Consider the following 16430-nt stretch of genomic DNA (forward strand, 5'->3'; position numbering starts at 1 on the left):
CACTTATGTTGGGTTCCTACCCGGGAAGTCACAGGGTCGAATCTTACGGGGGCGAACTGTGTCACCGGTTCAAACTGGCAATAATATGCCAACCGTGGGATTCCTACTCGTGACCTGGGTGATCAAAGGCCAAAGGCCTAATCGGGTGATGTAGCCGTTAAAAAAAAGGTGTTTGACTATGATTAATCTAAAATTGACCAAGATAAACACTTATTAACCAAGTTATACACTTTTTAATGTCTCTATTCCATAAAATGCTCACACTATCGAGTGGGCATTATTGTTACTCATTATCTCACAATCACAAATATATTAAATTTATACTTTTACCCTAAAAACTGATTTCCACTTGAATGCATCTTATCACTATGGAAAACCCATTATTCTAAACCCCCACAAGTCAAACCAAAAGTCAACCCAAAAGCCCGGGAAAGTCCAAGAACATATCATCTTCTCCATCTAGCATGGCTTCCACAAATGACTCATCACAACCATCTTCCATTGTTTCTGTAACACCATTAATTAATGAAGTGTTACCTTTAACTACCTCATCAACCCCTCCAACTTCTTCAAAGTTAAGTTTCTGATCATCATTACCTGCATTCTCAATTAGAAAATCACGCCAGTTAAACGTTGGTTGTGCAGTCATTTCATTCAAGGTTGAACAAGAACTCGAAGAAGACGAAGAACATGACGCTGCGACAGAAACATGGAACTGTGTAAAAGATGTTTGGTCATGAGTTGTTGATGAGTCTTTCTTGTGTGTGATGGCTTGAAGTTGAGTTAGAAGATCAAGTGAGTCGGTTTTGATTGCTTCTGGTGGTTCCATTTTGACGTCGTTGTTGAAAGTAGGGAATAAGTGGCTGGTTGTAGGGAGTTGTTGAGTTTGATCTTGACTTGTAATGAAGAATGTGTTCTTGGTGTCTCTTCCTAGTGAGCCAATCTTAGTTTTGGTTCTTGTTAGTCCGCTAATGTTGCCATAGTCGGCTAGCATTTGCGAGAAAGGTCGATGAGTGACTGGATCGATTCCCATTGATGATAGCTTTTTCTTTAGTTTAGTATTCCAGTAGTTCTTCACATCATTATCTGTTCTTCCTGGAAGTTGTTGTGCTATTATAGGCCACCTAGAAAACAAATATAACATGAGTAAGAGTATCTTTAACGCGAAGCCTAAAAATGTTAGCCACGTCACCACTTGTCTGGGTTGCCCCTCTCACAGCCAAAAACGCCTCTCCTTCCCGTCACACATAATATGTTCAACTCATCCATGTACACGGATGGGGCACCCACAAACGTCCAAGGATGCCACACGAGCTCACAAACGTCATGATTAAAAACAATTATTGTGGATGGACTATTGACCAAGAGTTATGTACAATATATCTAAAGTTCATATTATGAACGTCGTTTATAATGCGATTCAAATAAAACTTGTGACTCGATTTATAATCCGATTCATTGATTCTTTACATGGTTTTTTTAAAACTTTCTTTTTGTTGGACTAATCTAATCAAGATAACATGTTTCAAATAAGAGTAATATAACTTTTGTGTGCACAATAGTATTAAGAAAACCCTAAAAAGGTTGAAGTAAAAAAAAGGAAAACCTGCTTCCTATAGCGGAATGAAGCTTGATGATCAACTCCTCTTCTTGAGGCGTAAAGTTTTCGTGTCTAACCTCATCATTCCTTGTAATGTTTGTTTTCCTTAGCCTACAACTCTTCGCACATCTTCTTAAACCTTTTTCTCACACAAAAAACACAAACATTAGAACCTAAAGACCGATTTTTGGGTGGATACTTATAGTTGAAGTAGAAGCTAATAACCTGGTTTTCTTGGAGCCCCAACTTGCCAACTACTTGTTGGTTGTTTGGTTACAAAGGCAAGCATTTGTGCATCATCCTCTTCATTCCATGATCCTTTTTTCATATCGATCTTATCGCAACATGCAGGCCTTACCATGATCTAATTGTCGGGCTAGATCAAAGAGAACCGGAGAATAAGACGATTGTGCACATTATGATATGCCTATTCTAATAATAAAAATGTTCAAAGACAATGAACTTAAAGAAGGTTTAATGGAAGGCTGAGAATAGGCAAGAAATGCATGCTCTAATAAACTACAACTTCATGATAAAATGCATCTACTTTGAAAACTAGATAGTATTCACACGAAGGGAAGGGATATTTTCTATTAAAAAATTATTAATTTAAAAATGCTAGTAGCTCAACTATTTCGTCTTGAAATAGGTTTATATTGGGTGGGTTATTTGGTTAAACAATGGATTAAACTAATCACATACTTAATTTATTGATTTTAGTTGTGATTAAAAAGGAGGAAATGAATTTTGAATGTGATTTGATTAGTTACAAATGAGATCACAAGTTTGATAAAGACATGATTCAACTAATTAATGAGAAAACCAAAAGCCCATTTTGTGCCATCCTCTAATTATGTCCACCAAATTTGCATGATAGGGTTATTGAAAATGTTTGATTTTATGTTAATTTATAGTTAATAAATGAAAGTTAATAGTACAAACTAATAGTCTTGGTTTCAAGTCCCACGAACGACTAGGAATAAAAGAAATTTGTCGTTAAAAAAAAAATTATGTAAGTGATTAAGAGTTAGCGAGTTTCACTTACATACACACCACTCAACTTGTAAGAATCTTAAATCCGGTTCTCGAAGTCGATTATATATGCAAAGTTGAGAATCCAATTATATCATGTGTAATCAGAGTATAAACTGACATCTCATAGTAATTGTAAGTAGCTCTGAGTTTCGAGTGTTAAAATCAATAAAATCTATCTGATTCGGTTGTGAAAGAACATAGTACAATTATATCGGTGGAGTCGATTATATTGCTCTAGGCTTTCATTTATTGTGTTCTTATTTTTATGTTGTTTCTTAGTCACAAAAGAAACCAATTTATCCTATAGTATTTGATTAATTAGATATTTGAGTGAGTCTCTAGCCCTTTTTTCAAAATCATTGAGATAAATGTATTTTCCTGGCTTACTATTTATACCAACTTCACTTGCATAACTTGATAAAAGATTTTTGGAAAGATATCTAAAAATATTTTTATTTCTAAAAGAAATACATTTATTTTATGGGGTTGGCTAAATGCACCCCCCCTTTTTACTAAATGCACCGCCTTTCCATAAAAAAACATTTTAAAACTTTTTAAATTTGACCCTTTAAAAATCCATGACTCGCAATTAGAAGAGGTTACACCAACCAAAAGATTTATTAAGATTGAGTGAATTACCTTGAAGGCGTGACTGATGACTGTCGTAAGGGTCAATCAAAAACCTAAATAAGCTACGTAGATAGCGTAAGTAGGGTATCGTATCCACGGGGAATTTGTGGTTAGCGTTAAAGAAAACTAATTAAAACTAAACTATCTAAATTGGGGGTTTGTTTGTTGTTTTAAAAGAAAACACAATTTGTCACGAAAAGTGTTATCAATAATAAGAAGAAGTAACCTCCACCCGAAATCCCGAATATCGGTTTTAATATAAGAATCCGTTTTCTGATTCAAAACACCACATAGACATGGCCTCGGAATTAATGAATTTGATTAGTTAATAGGGATAGTTTTTAAGATTCACTATGCAACCTAATAACCCGTTTGTTTGTATCAACTACCCACCAATTTACTAACCCGCTAACAACGCAAGGAAGTTGCCAATACGCTTAATAAACGACAAGTAATTCAAACACAAGAAACGTTTACCAATAATCCAACACAAGTGGTCAAGCTGTACCAGTTTACAAGAATCAGAGAAACAAATAATTATGTCAAACCGCGTAAACGTTCATTCGGGCAGAAGTCACGAGAGGCTTAGCCGCGCATAATGATCTTGACAGCTTCGGTTGTCATCCCGGGTTGGTTAGATTCCATAGAATAATCTTGAGAGGACGGCTGAGGTTCGACGATGTCCGACGGCTGTGCATGGAATTATGAATAAATATCTTGAAAAGTGGTGCCCTTTCGTTCCTTCTATTTTTCGTTCAAGTGTTGGGCTGTGGATTTACTCATTCTCCAATCAGTCCAATGGATGCCCACCATATATGCAACTCTTTAATTTATTTTAGCCCATAATTCTATCATGCATCCTGTACACAAACCCAAAACAATAATTAAGATATCTCATCTATTTTAAATAATGTATGAATCTTTATTTATCTCTTTTTAGTATTTAACAACTCATATCTTGACTTTTCAATTAACGGATGTGTATGTTATTATTATTATTATAATCATTATTATAAGATCAATTTGTTTCATTACCACAAAATATAAAAACTAACCAAAGCAATATATTTTGAAACTGTATCAATGCATTTTTAGCATAATATATATCTAATAGTGTGTACTTAAAATGCACTGATCAAAATCCCCACACTTATCTTTTTTCGTCCCGAAAAAATTATTTGCAATGGAATCACAATCAAAACAAATGGCTTTCGATATATTCAATTATTTTATTAAAACAAATCACATCACACGTTAACCAAGATTGTGAATATACGGTCCACTTAAACCCAACCGCCGGTTTCGGAGCCCTTATTTTCGATCTATTAAGTTCAAGTAATATACAGTCATCTGTGGATCCCACACTCAAAAGACTACGACTCCACCTATTCCCGTTTCAAGCTTATGAGATTAAAAGATTTATAATCTACCGCCTTATATAAAAAAACTCTTATGTTATTCCGATTAAACTTTATGATGGATGAATGGATGATATTGTGAGCTTACATGCTTTTGTATACAATCAGTTCAGCGGGCATACGCCATACGAGTCACCATCCCCATGGTTAATGCCATAAACTTCACGTGTTTTTTTTTTACATGTTCTCAGATGAATGGATGAAATTTTTTTTTTTCGGGCGCCACACTGTTTCGGATTTGTTTTCACAAAAAGAAACAGGTGTGCCAGTTTAATCGGAAAAACTTATAAGTTTTTTACTTATGACGTACCCCTTATACCTTCCACAGTTTCAGTTTTACCATAGCTCCTAAGGCGGGAACCCACAAGACTCCTATTTTAAGTTATTTTCTATCGATCCTAAGGAACCTTTCGACCGGCTGGGCCTACCCACATATCCTAAGTTAGACGTGTGACCGACCGTTCGTTATCTCATATATATAGTAATCGAAAAGCCAATGATTCAATTACACCTATCATTTTCCATTTTGTGCAAAAACCTTAATGGGACATTTTCTATTTTTTTCATTTTTTGGATTTTTGATTTTTTTTTCTTTTTTTTTTTTTTTTGATTATTTTTAAGACACGACTGACACAACTCACACGAGACACACTAGACGCTAGTTTCCCCTCCCCACACTTATTTCCTTCATTGTCCTCAATGAAGAAGGAAACTACTTACGACACAACTACCAATATAAATAAATACACAAAGATAAATGGAACAGACTCCCCTGATTTGGAGCGGTTGGATCCTTTGAGCCTTGTTCCACAGCAACCGTATAGCATTTCATTCGCGGCTGCTTCAACATGGGACGCTTGTTCTTGAAATGATTCGAATCACTTTCGTCCAAATGGAGATTGAGTATGGACAAAAGTGATCGTCACCTCCTCAGACTTCCCCACACTTGGGTAAACGCATCCGTGAAGATAATTAAAACCTGCAAGAACACACACGCAACACAAAACAAAACAAAAATACAATACTCTACATCCTCGGGCTGCCTCCCGAGAGCGCTAAGTTTTAGATCTTCAGCCAGATCGTACCTCCTAATATGCGCTACGGTGGTTTCAATGCACATTTACCCCTTGTATTTCCAATGAATGCCCGAAATTTTACATGCCATCTCCATAAGCTCGTCAGTATAATTGGCATGTTTAGAAAGCACATGCGGGTTTGGCTGATCCACTTCACGAAATATACACCGATGTCTTGTAGCTTCGCCCTATTCATCTTCTTCTTCGAACCCTCTTCCCCATACTTGTTAATTGGAATGATTGATACGGGAAGAGGTTCGATACACACATTTATCTCATCAGACTGCTGCTCTGCCTCATCATCCTCACACACCATCTGATCCACCAGTGACTCTTCATCAGATAAAGGATTCATTGGTGTGGTATTATCCTCCACAACCTCCTCCTCCATGTGAGAATAATCTCTAATATCATCAGGTAAAGGCGAGAGACGCTCTTCTATTTCTATCTTCATTTTTAACATTTGACACTTGGAAACTAGACAACTGATTCGATATTCATCGGAAAGGTTGGGTGCTGATAAATACTGCTCGAGTTTGGACAAACTCGCTTCCAACATAGCAAGCTTTTTCTCCTCCTCGGTCTGATAAGTATAGACACCCTCGGGCTCAGGATATTCCTCGGGATGATGCTGTCGGTATCCCTGATATGGTGTTGAGATGTATGCATCCATCATTTTTTTATTCCAATGCTCTGGATTTTCCAAATACACCGCGCACACATCATCATAATCATAAGTATGATCACGACCGCAACAGAAACATCGTCTATCTGTCCTTGGCTCATAATAAGCATCCTCGTCCCGATCCCATCCGTCAGAGTAATAACCATCCTTCACCGTTGTATCAGAATTATAGAAATATGGTGAATGGAAAGGATTCTCATAGCAAGGCATCGGTGGTTCTTCCAATTTCGCTTTTTCCCGTCTAAATCGGGCCTCGTGGCAACCGATACACGGGTGGAGTGGTTCCCCGCACAACTTGCATGTAGAAGAGCCGCAAAATATAGTAAGATCTGTCATCCTGCACAACACAGCTCAACTACCCACGTAAATCACGAACAAACCAGATAAAACAAAAAATATATTTTTGGGTTTTTTTTAGAAAGCAAGAACAACTAACTAACTAACTAACTAATTAACTAACTAACTAACTAACACTAAGCGCACTAATTCCCCGGCAACGGCGCCATTTTGATGACTGTCGTAAGGGTCAATCAAAAACCTAAATAAGCTACGTAGATAGCGTAAGTAGGGTATCGTATCCACGGGGAATTTGTGGTTAGCGTTAAAGAAAATTAATTAAAACTAAACTATCTAAATTGGGGGTTTGTTTGTTGTTTTAAAAGAAAACACAATTTGTCACGAAAATTGTTATCAATAATAAGAAGAAGTAACCTCCACCCGAAATCCCGAATACCGGTTTTAATATAAGAATCCGTTTTCTGATTCAAAACACCACATAGACATGGCCTCGGAATTAATGAATTTGATTAGTTAATAGGAATAGTTTTTAAGATTCACTATGCAACCTAATAACCCGTTTGTTTGTATCAACTACCCACCAATTTACTAACCCGCTAACAACGCAAGGAAGTTGCCAATACGCTTAATAAACGACAAGTAATTCAAACACAAGAAACGTTTACCAATAATCCAACACAAGTGGTCAAGCTGTACCATTTTACAAGAATCAGAGAAACAAATAATTATGTCAAACCGCGTAAACGTTCATTCGGGCAGAAGTCACGAGAGGCTTAGCCGCGTATAATGATCTTGACAGCTTCGGTTGTCATCCCGGGTTGGTTAGATTCCATAGAATAATCTTGAGAGGACGGCTGAGGTTCGACGATGTCCGACGGCTGTGCATGGAATTATGAATAAATATCTTGAAAAGTGGTGCCCTTTCGTTCCTTCTATTTTTCGTTCAAGTGTTGGGCTGTGGATTTACTCATTCTCCAATCAGTCCAATGGATGCCCACCATATATGCAACTCTTTAATTTATTTTAGCCCATAATTCTATCATGCATCCTGTACACAAACCCAAAACAATAATTAAGATATCTCATCTATTTTAAATAATGTATGAATCTTTATTTATCTCTTTTTAGTATTTAACAACTCATATCTTGACTTTTCAATTAACGGATGTGTATGTTATTATTATTATTATAATCATTATTATAAGATCAATTTGTTTCGTTACCACAAAATATAAAAACTAACCAAAGCAATATATTTTGAAACTGTATCAATGCATTTTTAGCATAATATATATCTAATAGTGTGTACTTAAAATGCACTGATCAGTGACGCGGTTTGCAACCCATCAACTGCAAAGTGTTGTGAAGATATATTGAAAATAAAGTATTAAAATTCCATGACTCTTATTTTTTATAACATAAATCCATGACTCTTATTTTTTATAACATCCAGATTCAAAATTGTTTGACTTTTTTTTTTAGATATATTGAACAAGATGTACACAATTAGAAAAGCTTACACCAACCGATATACCAACCGATTGAAAACCACAATTTTTAGATATATTGAAAATAAAGTATTAAAAATCCATGACTCGCATTTTTTATAACATCCAGATATACACCAACCGATTCAGTTCGTAAATGATCTATAACCAACTGAAATGTTCAAACTTGATTCAAAATAAACCGAATATCAAACAAAATCAATTCAATTTCATCGAAACATAATCAAATCAATCCAAACATGCATCTACAAGGTTCTTATCCATAAGTAACAAATGAAGTTTAAAAAAAATTGCTATTAAAGTTTAACCGACATATTGTATACTTCGGTCTGGATTAGGGTTCATTAGCTCCCTATACCTGTTTATGTGAGATCTGTACATAACTTCCCAATCTGCTGCGACGTCACTGCGGTTCATACTCCAAAGATTGTTGGGTAGAGGCATCGGATAGTCACCTTCTAATTTAACATGGATGAAATGGTTTGTATAAACATGAACAAGCGATACCACTTGATGAGGGCTACGGACTTGGTTGGGACCGAGCAATAGAGGGAAGAAAGTTTGATTCCCGCCGATGCTTAAAAGGTGAACAATCACACAAAATCTATTAGTAATGAGGAGTCCAGTGTGGGGTATTTCCATCCAATGATCACCGGTTGCATATCCCATTCCTTGATGATCTATGTTGCGACGTAGACGGTTATACTCTCCGGGGACGACCGTGTCAAAAATTTGCCTCCAAATTTTTTGGTGAGCGTCCATCTCGTGTACAAGTTCACTTCGAATAAAACCCCAAAAGTTTTCATCCAGCTCCAAGCCCACAGCTACAGACCGAAACCCACAGTTACCATCGGGATCGACATTTTTTATACGTGAAATGTATGGGTGAAAGATTTCTAGGATTTCTTTCTTTAATGGCTCTTAATCGTTCGCGTATGAACTATGTCTCGGTGGCGACGGTTTCAAGTCCATAAAATTATATTCAACTACATTTGTCTCGGTGGCGATGGTTTCAACCATAACTTTTTGTTGTTGTTGTTTCTTTAAGCTCCGTCGTCCATGAGGTTTTTTCTTAACAACAGGTTGCTTCATTAATGTGTCAGAATCTTTCGCGTATGAACTATGTCTTTGCGGCGATGGTTTCAACTCCATAAAATTGTATTCAACTACATTTGACGTGGTTGCATAACTACGTTTACGGGAATACTGAGGATCGGCTCGACTTTGTTTTTTTTGTTGTTTCTTTGGTCTTCCGCGAGTATTTTTGCGAACAGTGGGTTCTTCAAATGATAGTATACTTGGATCGATTATTCCTTTTAGCTTTTCTAGCAACACTTTCTTCCCCAGGTTGGACTGCTTATAAAGAGTTCTTGAAACATTTTCAATTCAACATCACAAGTAATATCATCATTTTCCTCATGTTTTAACGGTGACATATCAAGTTTCCTCCAAAATATGTCGATCGAATCCAATGGAATACACCGCTCTGTGTACAAAAATAAATACACCCTTTATTAGAATAGTGAATATATATATATATATATATATATATATATATATATATATAGGGGAAGGATCCACTAAAAAGTTGATTTTGCCTAAGTAGCCTAAGAAGGATTATGATGATGACATGTGGCACTCCTAATAAGTAGGAATCAAGGGTATTTTGGTCCTTATAAATAGGAGTGAAATTACATGTGGCACCCCTTTTGTTTTTTAAAAATGCAAAAAAAAAATCAAGTACAAAAAAATCTAGTACAAAAAAATATAGCACAAAAAATCTAATACAAAAAATATAGCACAAAAAATGTAGTACAAAAAAATATAGCACAAAAATATCTAGTACAAAAAATATAGCACAAAAAAATTTAGCAAAAAAATGTAGTACAAAAAAATCCAGTACAAAAAATTGAGAAAAAAAAATATAAGACAAAAAAATTCATCACAAATAATTTGTTACAAAAATATAGTACAAAAATATACTACAAAAATCCAACACAAAAAAATGTTATACAACATAGAAATACAACACATTTTAGTGGGTTTTTTTAGTCTTCATATTTTATATAGCAATATGGTACTCAAATTAAAGATAAAAAAACGCTCGATTTTATGGTGAAATTTTTATGAAAAAATAATATCGTATAAAAAAGTTATGAACGTTTAAAAAATGGGGGTGGAATATGCATGTGCCTTGCATGTGGAGAGAGAAAGTCTATAAATAGGATTTTACCAAGATACACTTGCACTCCTCTTTTCTCCTACACTTTCATCTTAACCATTGATTTCAAAAATGAATGGTTAAGATTCCTTCTTATCCTACTTAGGCAAAATCAACTTTTTATTTGATATTACCCCTATATATATATATATATATATATATATATATATATATATCAAGCTACTGTGGTGTAATCGACTTACCTTCTTTCAAATGCATTGATACTACACAAGCACATGGTAATCCACAACTCCTACGAACTTGACAACCACAATTAGAAGAGGTTACCTTGAGCTCTTCCACTATTATGTCGAGCGCCTCATGAGAAACAAAACCACGTAGAAGTTTCAAGATTGGTGAATTATGCTCATGCTTTAATGTATTTATACTTTTTTGGAAACTTGCTTTAATTGATGTAAATTGTGATTGCACAATTTCGTCAATGCAACCCACAAACTTATCTAAGGTAGAATTAGCTGAATTCAAGTAGACTTTTAGCTTTGCATGTTGGCTCTCAACTCTGTTGGTTGTCTGATTTCTAAAATGTAAGCATTTATCAGTCTAAAAGGAGACAAACAGTTCTTTGTGATTGTTCAACCAAGTTTCTTCAAGGTAATTTTAAAAATAGAAAACACAAGGGTTCATTGTTTTGAAAAAAAAAATAGAAAACATACGGGTTCATTGTTTTTATTTACAAACTTCAGGGGGGAGGTGTAGCCAGTAAAAAATTGAAAAAGAAGGGTACATTTAGCAGCACCCTTATTTTATATTGAATATCGGGGCCAAAGATCAAGATTGGCAAGGTGACACATACCTTGAGGAGTTTTATATGTCTTGTTTTGGAAACGAGAAAGGACACACATCACCAACACTTTTTCCAACGAAGAATTTTTGAAACCAACATTTCACCAATTTATTTTAATTCATTTCACCAACACATCACCAACATGGCTTCCGCTGCTTGCAGTGTACACATATAATGTATATATGTGTGGACGTTTGACGGGCAAAAGTGAAATGGTACAAACTTTAACGTTATTTACTTATTTTACTAATTTTGGGAAAATAATGTTAAAAGCGACGGATGGTTAATCATACATCATGTGGTGGCCTTGATAGCTAAAAGACAAGGGAGTACATGCACTATCGGCCTTTGTCTTAATTGTTGAGTGTTATGTTTCTTAGATCCAGGCTTGATACAAAACTACAATTGAGTTGGGGGTCTCACTAGAAGCAGCCTCTCTATTCCTATAGGATAGAGGTAAGGTTGTCTACATCTACCCTCCTCAAACCCTGCCTTAGCTTTGTTATTTGTGTGATTTACTGAGTATGATGATAATGATAATGATAATTTTAATTCATTTCAAATTATTAATTTGATAATATGAGATAAAGATAATTAATATATCACTTGTAGAGTCACAATTTCTATAGAATTAAGACACTTAATTAATAATACAATAATAAGTGGATAAGATTCAGATGGATGATAAAAATCATAATAATTCAAAATTTTCACATAAACATTTATGAAATCAAGCTTTAACTCGGTGAAGAGAATGAAAAAACCATGATTTTTTTTTTTTTTTTTTTTTTTTTGTGTGTGCTGGGAGAGAGGGTGGGGGGATGAAAGTACCATGATGTTTTTTGTTGTCAAATAGATATGGTAAAATATGAAATACAAGTTTTTGTGTCTCGAAAGACACTTGAAGAGTACATTGCTATTATGAAAAATAAACTTTTTTTTTCTTAAACAATACACTTAGGCAGGTGAAATTTACTATAAAGGATATTATATAACATATTTCTTAAACAAAAAAATAGGTGAGTTCTTATAGTGTTGTTTTCTAGTGCCACAATTAGTATAATAATTGTCTCTCTATCTTAAGTTTTCCTTCTAAAGTCACTATGACTAATCCATAAATAGATTCCAAAATATAAAAACCTCATTTGTTATCTTGTTGCCTATCTCGGATTTAATCTTGATAAAGGTGTTAGAAATTAGAATCCTTTTACTACTTATTTCCATTCATAACTAAAATTCTAAAAAGATTATGAAACCATACTAAATATATTATATACTATTAGAAATAAGAGTTAATCAATTTGTAACTCATAACTATGGTTAGAATAACTATAATGATTTCTATCTACATAATTATCAACATAATGATTGTAACCAATTTATTTATATAATCTTAAAAAGAATGGTCGGTGGCTGTCACATCAAAGCCACCGACCGATTCTTTAATATATATTAAATCGGCTAGAAGATTTGTAAGAAAAGCATGGCTAGATGAATTGGATAAGATTTATCTATTCTAACATATATACCAAGGTTCGATCCTCCACCACTCTATTTTTATGATATTTTTTTCATTCAACAGGTGTCTTATACTTTTCCTTTACTCTATTCCATTGTCCTATTTTTTTTTTTTCATTTAGCAAATGTTCTCATACTTTTTCCCTTTTCTATTTTCTTTTTGTTTCTTATTTCCTTTTGTTCCTGTATACGTATACGTTACATGATAAATATAGGTAGCTATGAATATGAATGGATTTGCTAAACTCAATCTGAATATATGTAGATGAATATATGTAGGTATAAATGTGGGTGTTTATTTTTCGCGTATAACTATCCACTTTCTAACCTGTATTTTCATTATTTGAGTTAAAAGAAAAAAAACTATGTTTTTACGTGGATATTTTTATGTACGTGTTGTTATAAGTTCATGTTTCGACGTAACTTTTCTCACGCAATTTTTCAGAAACAAGTAAGGTGAAATATAATGTGTTTTCATGTTTATTTTTATGTTTGGGTATAAATTTACGTTTCAACGTAAACCATATAAATTCACATGTTGATATAATTTTTTTCAGAAACAAGCCTGATCAAGTATAATATGTTTTAATGCTTATTTTTGCATATGTTTTTTATTGGTTTATATTTTGACGTAAATTGTGCTTGGAACCGAGTCTGGTCAAATATAATACGTTTTCATTCGACGGAATAAATTCGAATTACTATACGTTTTGACGTCGTTAGGTCTTGATTCAAATGTAAGGATGATGTAGTGGTTATGTGGAACCCTCACCAAACGAATCCACCCGGGAGTTAGATCGGATACGTCGAAACACGTTTTCGTATGGTTAACGCATCACATAACGTGCCACCAGCTATAAACAACTAAGTCGTCGCCGCCGCAACACGCGGCATACGACAACAATCTAGTACATTCATATATTCGATATTTTATCTAATAGTCCCTCTAAATTGAGCTTTTTATCTAATAACTTTTAACCTTTTTGGAGCTTTTTATCTAGAACTTTTAACCTTTTTGTTCGCTTTTAAGTTGTAACCTTATGAGGTATCAGATCAAGTTTTTGTGGATTTGAGTTTTTTTTTCTTTTTTCCCTTAGATATATAAAAAGGGTTAATAATAACCCTTTCAAATTCTATTTTTGTTAATTTTAAAAAACAATAATTACTAAATAAAGCCTGTGCGAATAAGTTCAAAGTTGTACCTGATCGTCTACTAGTTAAAGTAGAGGTGTGTGTTGATCAAAACCAGAGCAAAGCCAAATCCGAAAAATATAAATCGAGGACCAAGACCCATCTAAGCTCTTCGGACCGGGTCAGGCGGTTGAGCCAGGACCAAATGTATTATAGGCGCCACATCGATTACCAACTCATGAGAAACACTATATTAGATTATATTGTTGAACTAAGCTTATATAGAGTCTGTTATTTAGTAAAAATATAAAATTCATGCTTTTATAGGCTTTGTGAACACTTTTTATTAAAAATATAACTTACACAATTGCCTTTATGTAGAGGATGTTTATTAAAAGTTTAACTTAAACAATCGGTTGGAGCCTTTCTTAAAGAAAGGTCTCTCCAAAAATAGGCGTATGCCACTTTGAGTAGCGAGCACACGGTATTCTTTAGTAAAAGGCGAAAGAATAGTTCGCTTTGTGCTCACTACATGGCTGCGTGCCTTTCACCTTGCTTACCTGCTTGCTTTAAATAGTGTGTTTTACTTTTTATGTTTTCTCTATACCACCGATGTGGGATGGACTGCAATAACCACATATGGTGTTTATTTTGAAAAACAAATTTCTTTTTGTGCTCAGTGTGTAATCTAAAACTCTTTAACAACTGAAACAACCTTTTCTCTGTCGTTCGAGCCCAAAAAGAAGCTCAAAAGCTTGTCCAGATCAACGTTTTCGTATGAGGACCCGTTAGACTTATGTAAGTGCCATACAAGCTACAGATATTCAGGTTATCTCAGGAATTATTAGGCTAATATATTAGGCTTACTTCAGTCTGTCCAGAGTTTGTTACAGTTTTATCAAGCTAATATATTCAATCTAATCTATTGTTATTATCTGACAGCTTTAAACTTTTTTTTTTTGTAGATTTCAAGTGAGAATGTTGGATTTCATATGTTTTTTTCTAGTACAAAAACTTCTGCTTTATATAAACCTGGAGAAACAAAATGCTGCAAAGGTGTGAAATAAAGCATTTAAAGGTGAAAACTTACTGCAAATGTGTAGTATGTGTTAATCTGCAGTTGATTTTGATAAAATGATTCATTTGTTGTTAGATCTTTTACAATTTGAGTTACAGAAAAAACATAATTAAAAACAAAATGGTTTACTAAAACAATTAGTTGGAGCCCTTCTATTAAAGAAAGGACTCTCCAAAAATAGGCGTATGCCACTTTGAGCAGCGAGCACACGGTATTCTTTAGTAAAAGGCGAAAGAATAGTTCGCTATGTGCTCAATGCATGGCTGCGTGCTTTTGAAGTTTCTCACCTGCCTGCATTATATAGTGGGTTTGACCTCTTTTGTTTTCTCCATACAGCCGATGTGGGACTGACCTCAAGTATCAAATCTTTATTTTATTTTCGTTTTTCTTTATGTGCTCAGTGAACTTTGACAACTTTGAGTGCCACTTTGAGTGCCATATGCTGCAGTGGCGGATCTAGAAAATCCTGATAGGGTAACATTTCAGAAAAATTGTAAGAAAATCGAAAACGTCAAATTTTTCCAAAATTTACACTACCGTTGGAGGGTCAAGGGGCAACGGAGGTTAGCCCTTGTTACAAGGTAGGTCCGCCCCTGGCCATATGAGCCTACAGATTAGCTGATTATCACAAGCTTAGCCACAAATCACAATAGCAAAAAGTTAATTCCTTCTTAAGTTTTTCCTCCTCTTTGTATCCTTGACTCTTGTTTTTGTTTAACTGCATGAACGAATATACGTCACCGATGAATGGATGATCGGTCTGCTTTTGATGGTAGGGCTGAATTCCGTTTGATCACCGATTAACGAATGATGATGGATCTGCATCGTGTTTGACTTCGACTAACTTCCTATTATGGTCAAGATCTTTCATTTCTTCACCCTCTTCATTCTCACCTTTTTTTCTTCTTTCATCGTTTCCACTTCCAGAACCTCCAGACACCTACTGGCTTTGACACTGTCACAGTCGTTGTTGACAGCATGACTGCCTCCACTGTCTATGCACACCACCGCCGTATAAACAAATATAACGGGTAAACTCGCTTTGATACTCTCTCTTTCTAAAATGATATGTTTCAACGTGAACCTGTTTTAATCGGATATTGTTTTGACCAGAACCAAATCGATACTTTGATAAAGGGACCCGTTTTGACTCAGATTCGTTTGCTGACCTGACCCACCAGTTTGGGCTTACTTCAGTCTATGTAGAGTTTTGCTCTAGTCGGTGTTAACTTGAACCGCGGTTTGGTTGTTGGATTTGGAACCAAAAAAATGCGTAAATATCAAGAGATTATGAACAACGTTTTGGTACATAATGTGAAGGCTGAACTACACTTTCATGTTGCTAATTTAGCTCTTGGAGTAGTTAATTGTAACAAGTCTCTTTATGTTTCTGTATTTTTTCTCTCATGAGTCTCATCTCAATTGATC

The 16430-nt window shown here is 34.7% G+C and overlaps 1 protein-coding gene and 2 non-coding genes across 3 annotated transcripts; all 3 read right to left on the minus strand.

Annotated features, from left to right (window-relative positions):
* Window positions 1-210: 210 nt before the first annotated feature.
* On the minus strand, window positions 211-2063 carry LOC110941732 (myb-related protein 308). Its single transcript, XM_022183392.2, has 3 exons — window positions 1826-2063; window positions 1607-1739; window positions 211-1124 (listed from the first exon to the last, which is right to left on the minus strand). Exons 1-3 carry the CDS (start codon window positions 1959-1961, stop codon window positions 413-415), a joined length of 981 nt encoding a protein of 326 aa, XP_022039084.1. The 5' UTR covers window positions 1962-2063; the 3' UTR covers window positions 211-412.
* Window positions 2064-14344: 12281 nt separating this feature from the next.
* LOC118492747 lies at window positions 14345-14462 on the minus strand. Its single transcript, XR_004894749.1, has one exon. It is a non-coding gene; the product is annotated as a U5 spliceosomal RNA (small nuclear RNA).
* Window positions 14463-15147: 685 nt separating this feature from the next.
* On the minus strand, window positions 15148-15267 carry LOC118492791. Its single transcript, XR_004894793.1, has one exon. It is a non-coding gene; the product is annotated as a U5 spliceosomal RNA (small nuclear RNA).
* Between the last annotated feature and the right edge of the window lie 1163 nt (window positions 15268-16430).

Source organism: Helianthus annuus, chromosome 5, assembly GCF_002127325.2.
Source record: "Helianthus annuus cultivar XRQ/B chromosome 5, HanXRQr2.0-SUNRISE, whole genome shotgun sequence".
In the NCBI taxonomy this organism is placed as follows: domain Eukaryota; kingdom Viridiplantae; phylum Streptophyta; class Magnoliopsida; order Asterales; family Asteraceae; genus Helianthus; species Helianthus annuus.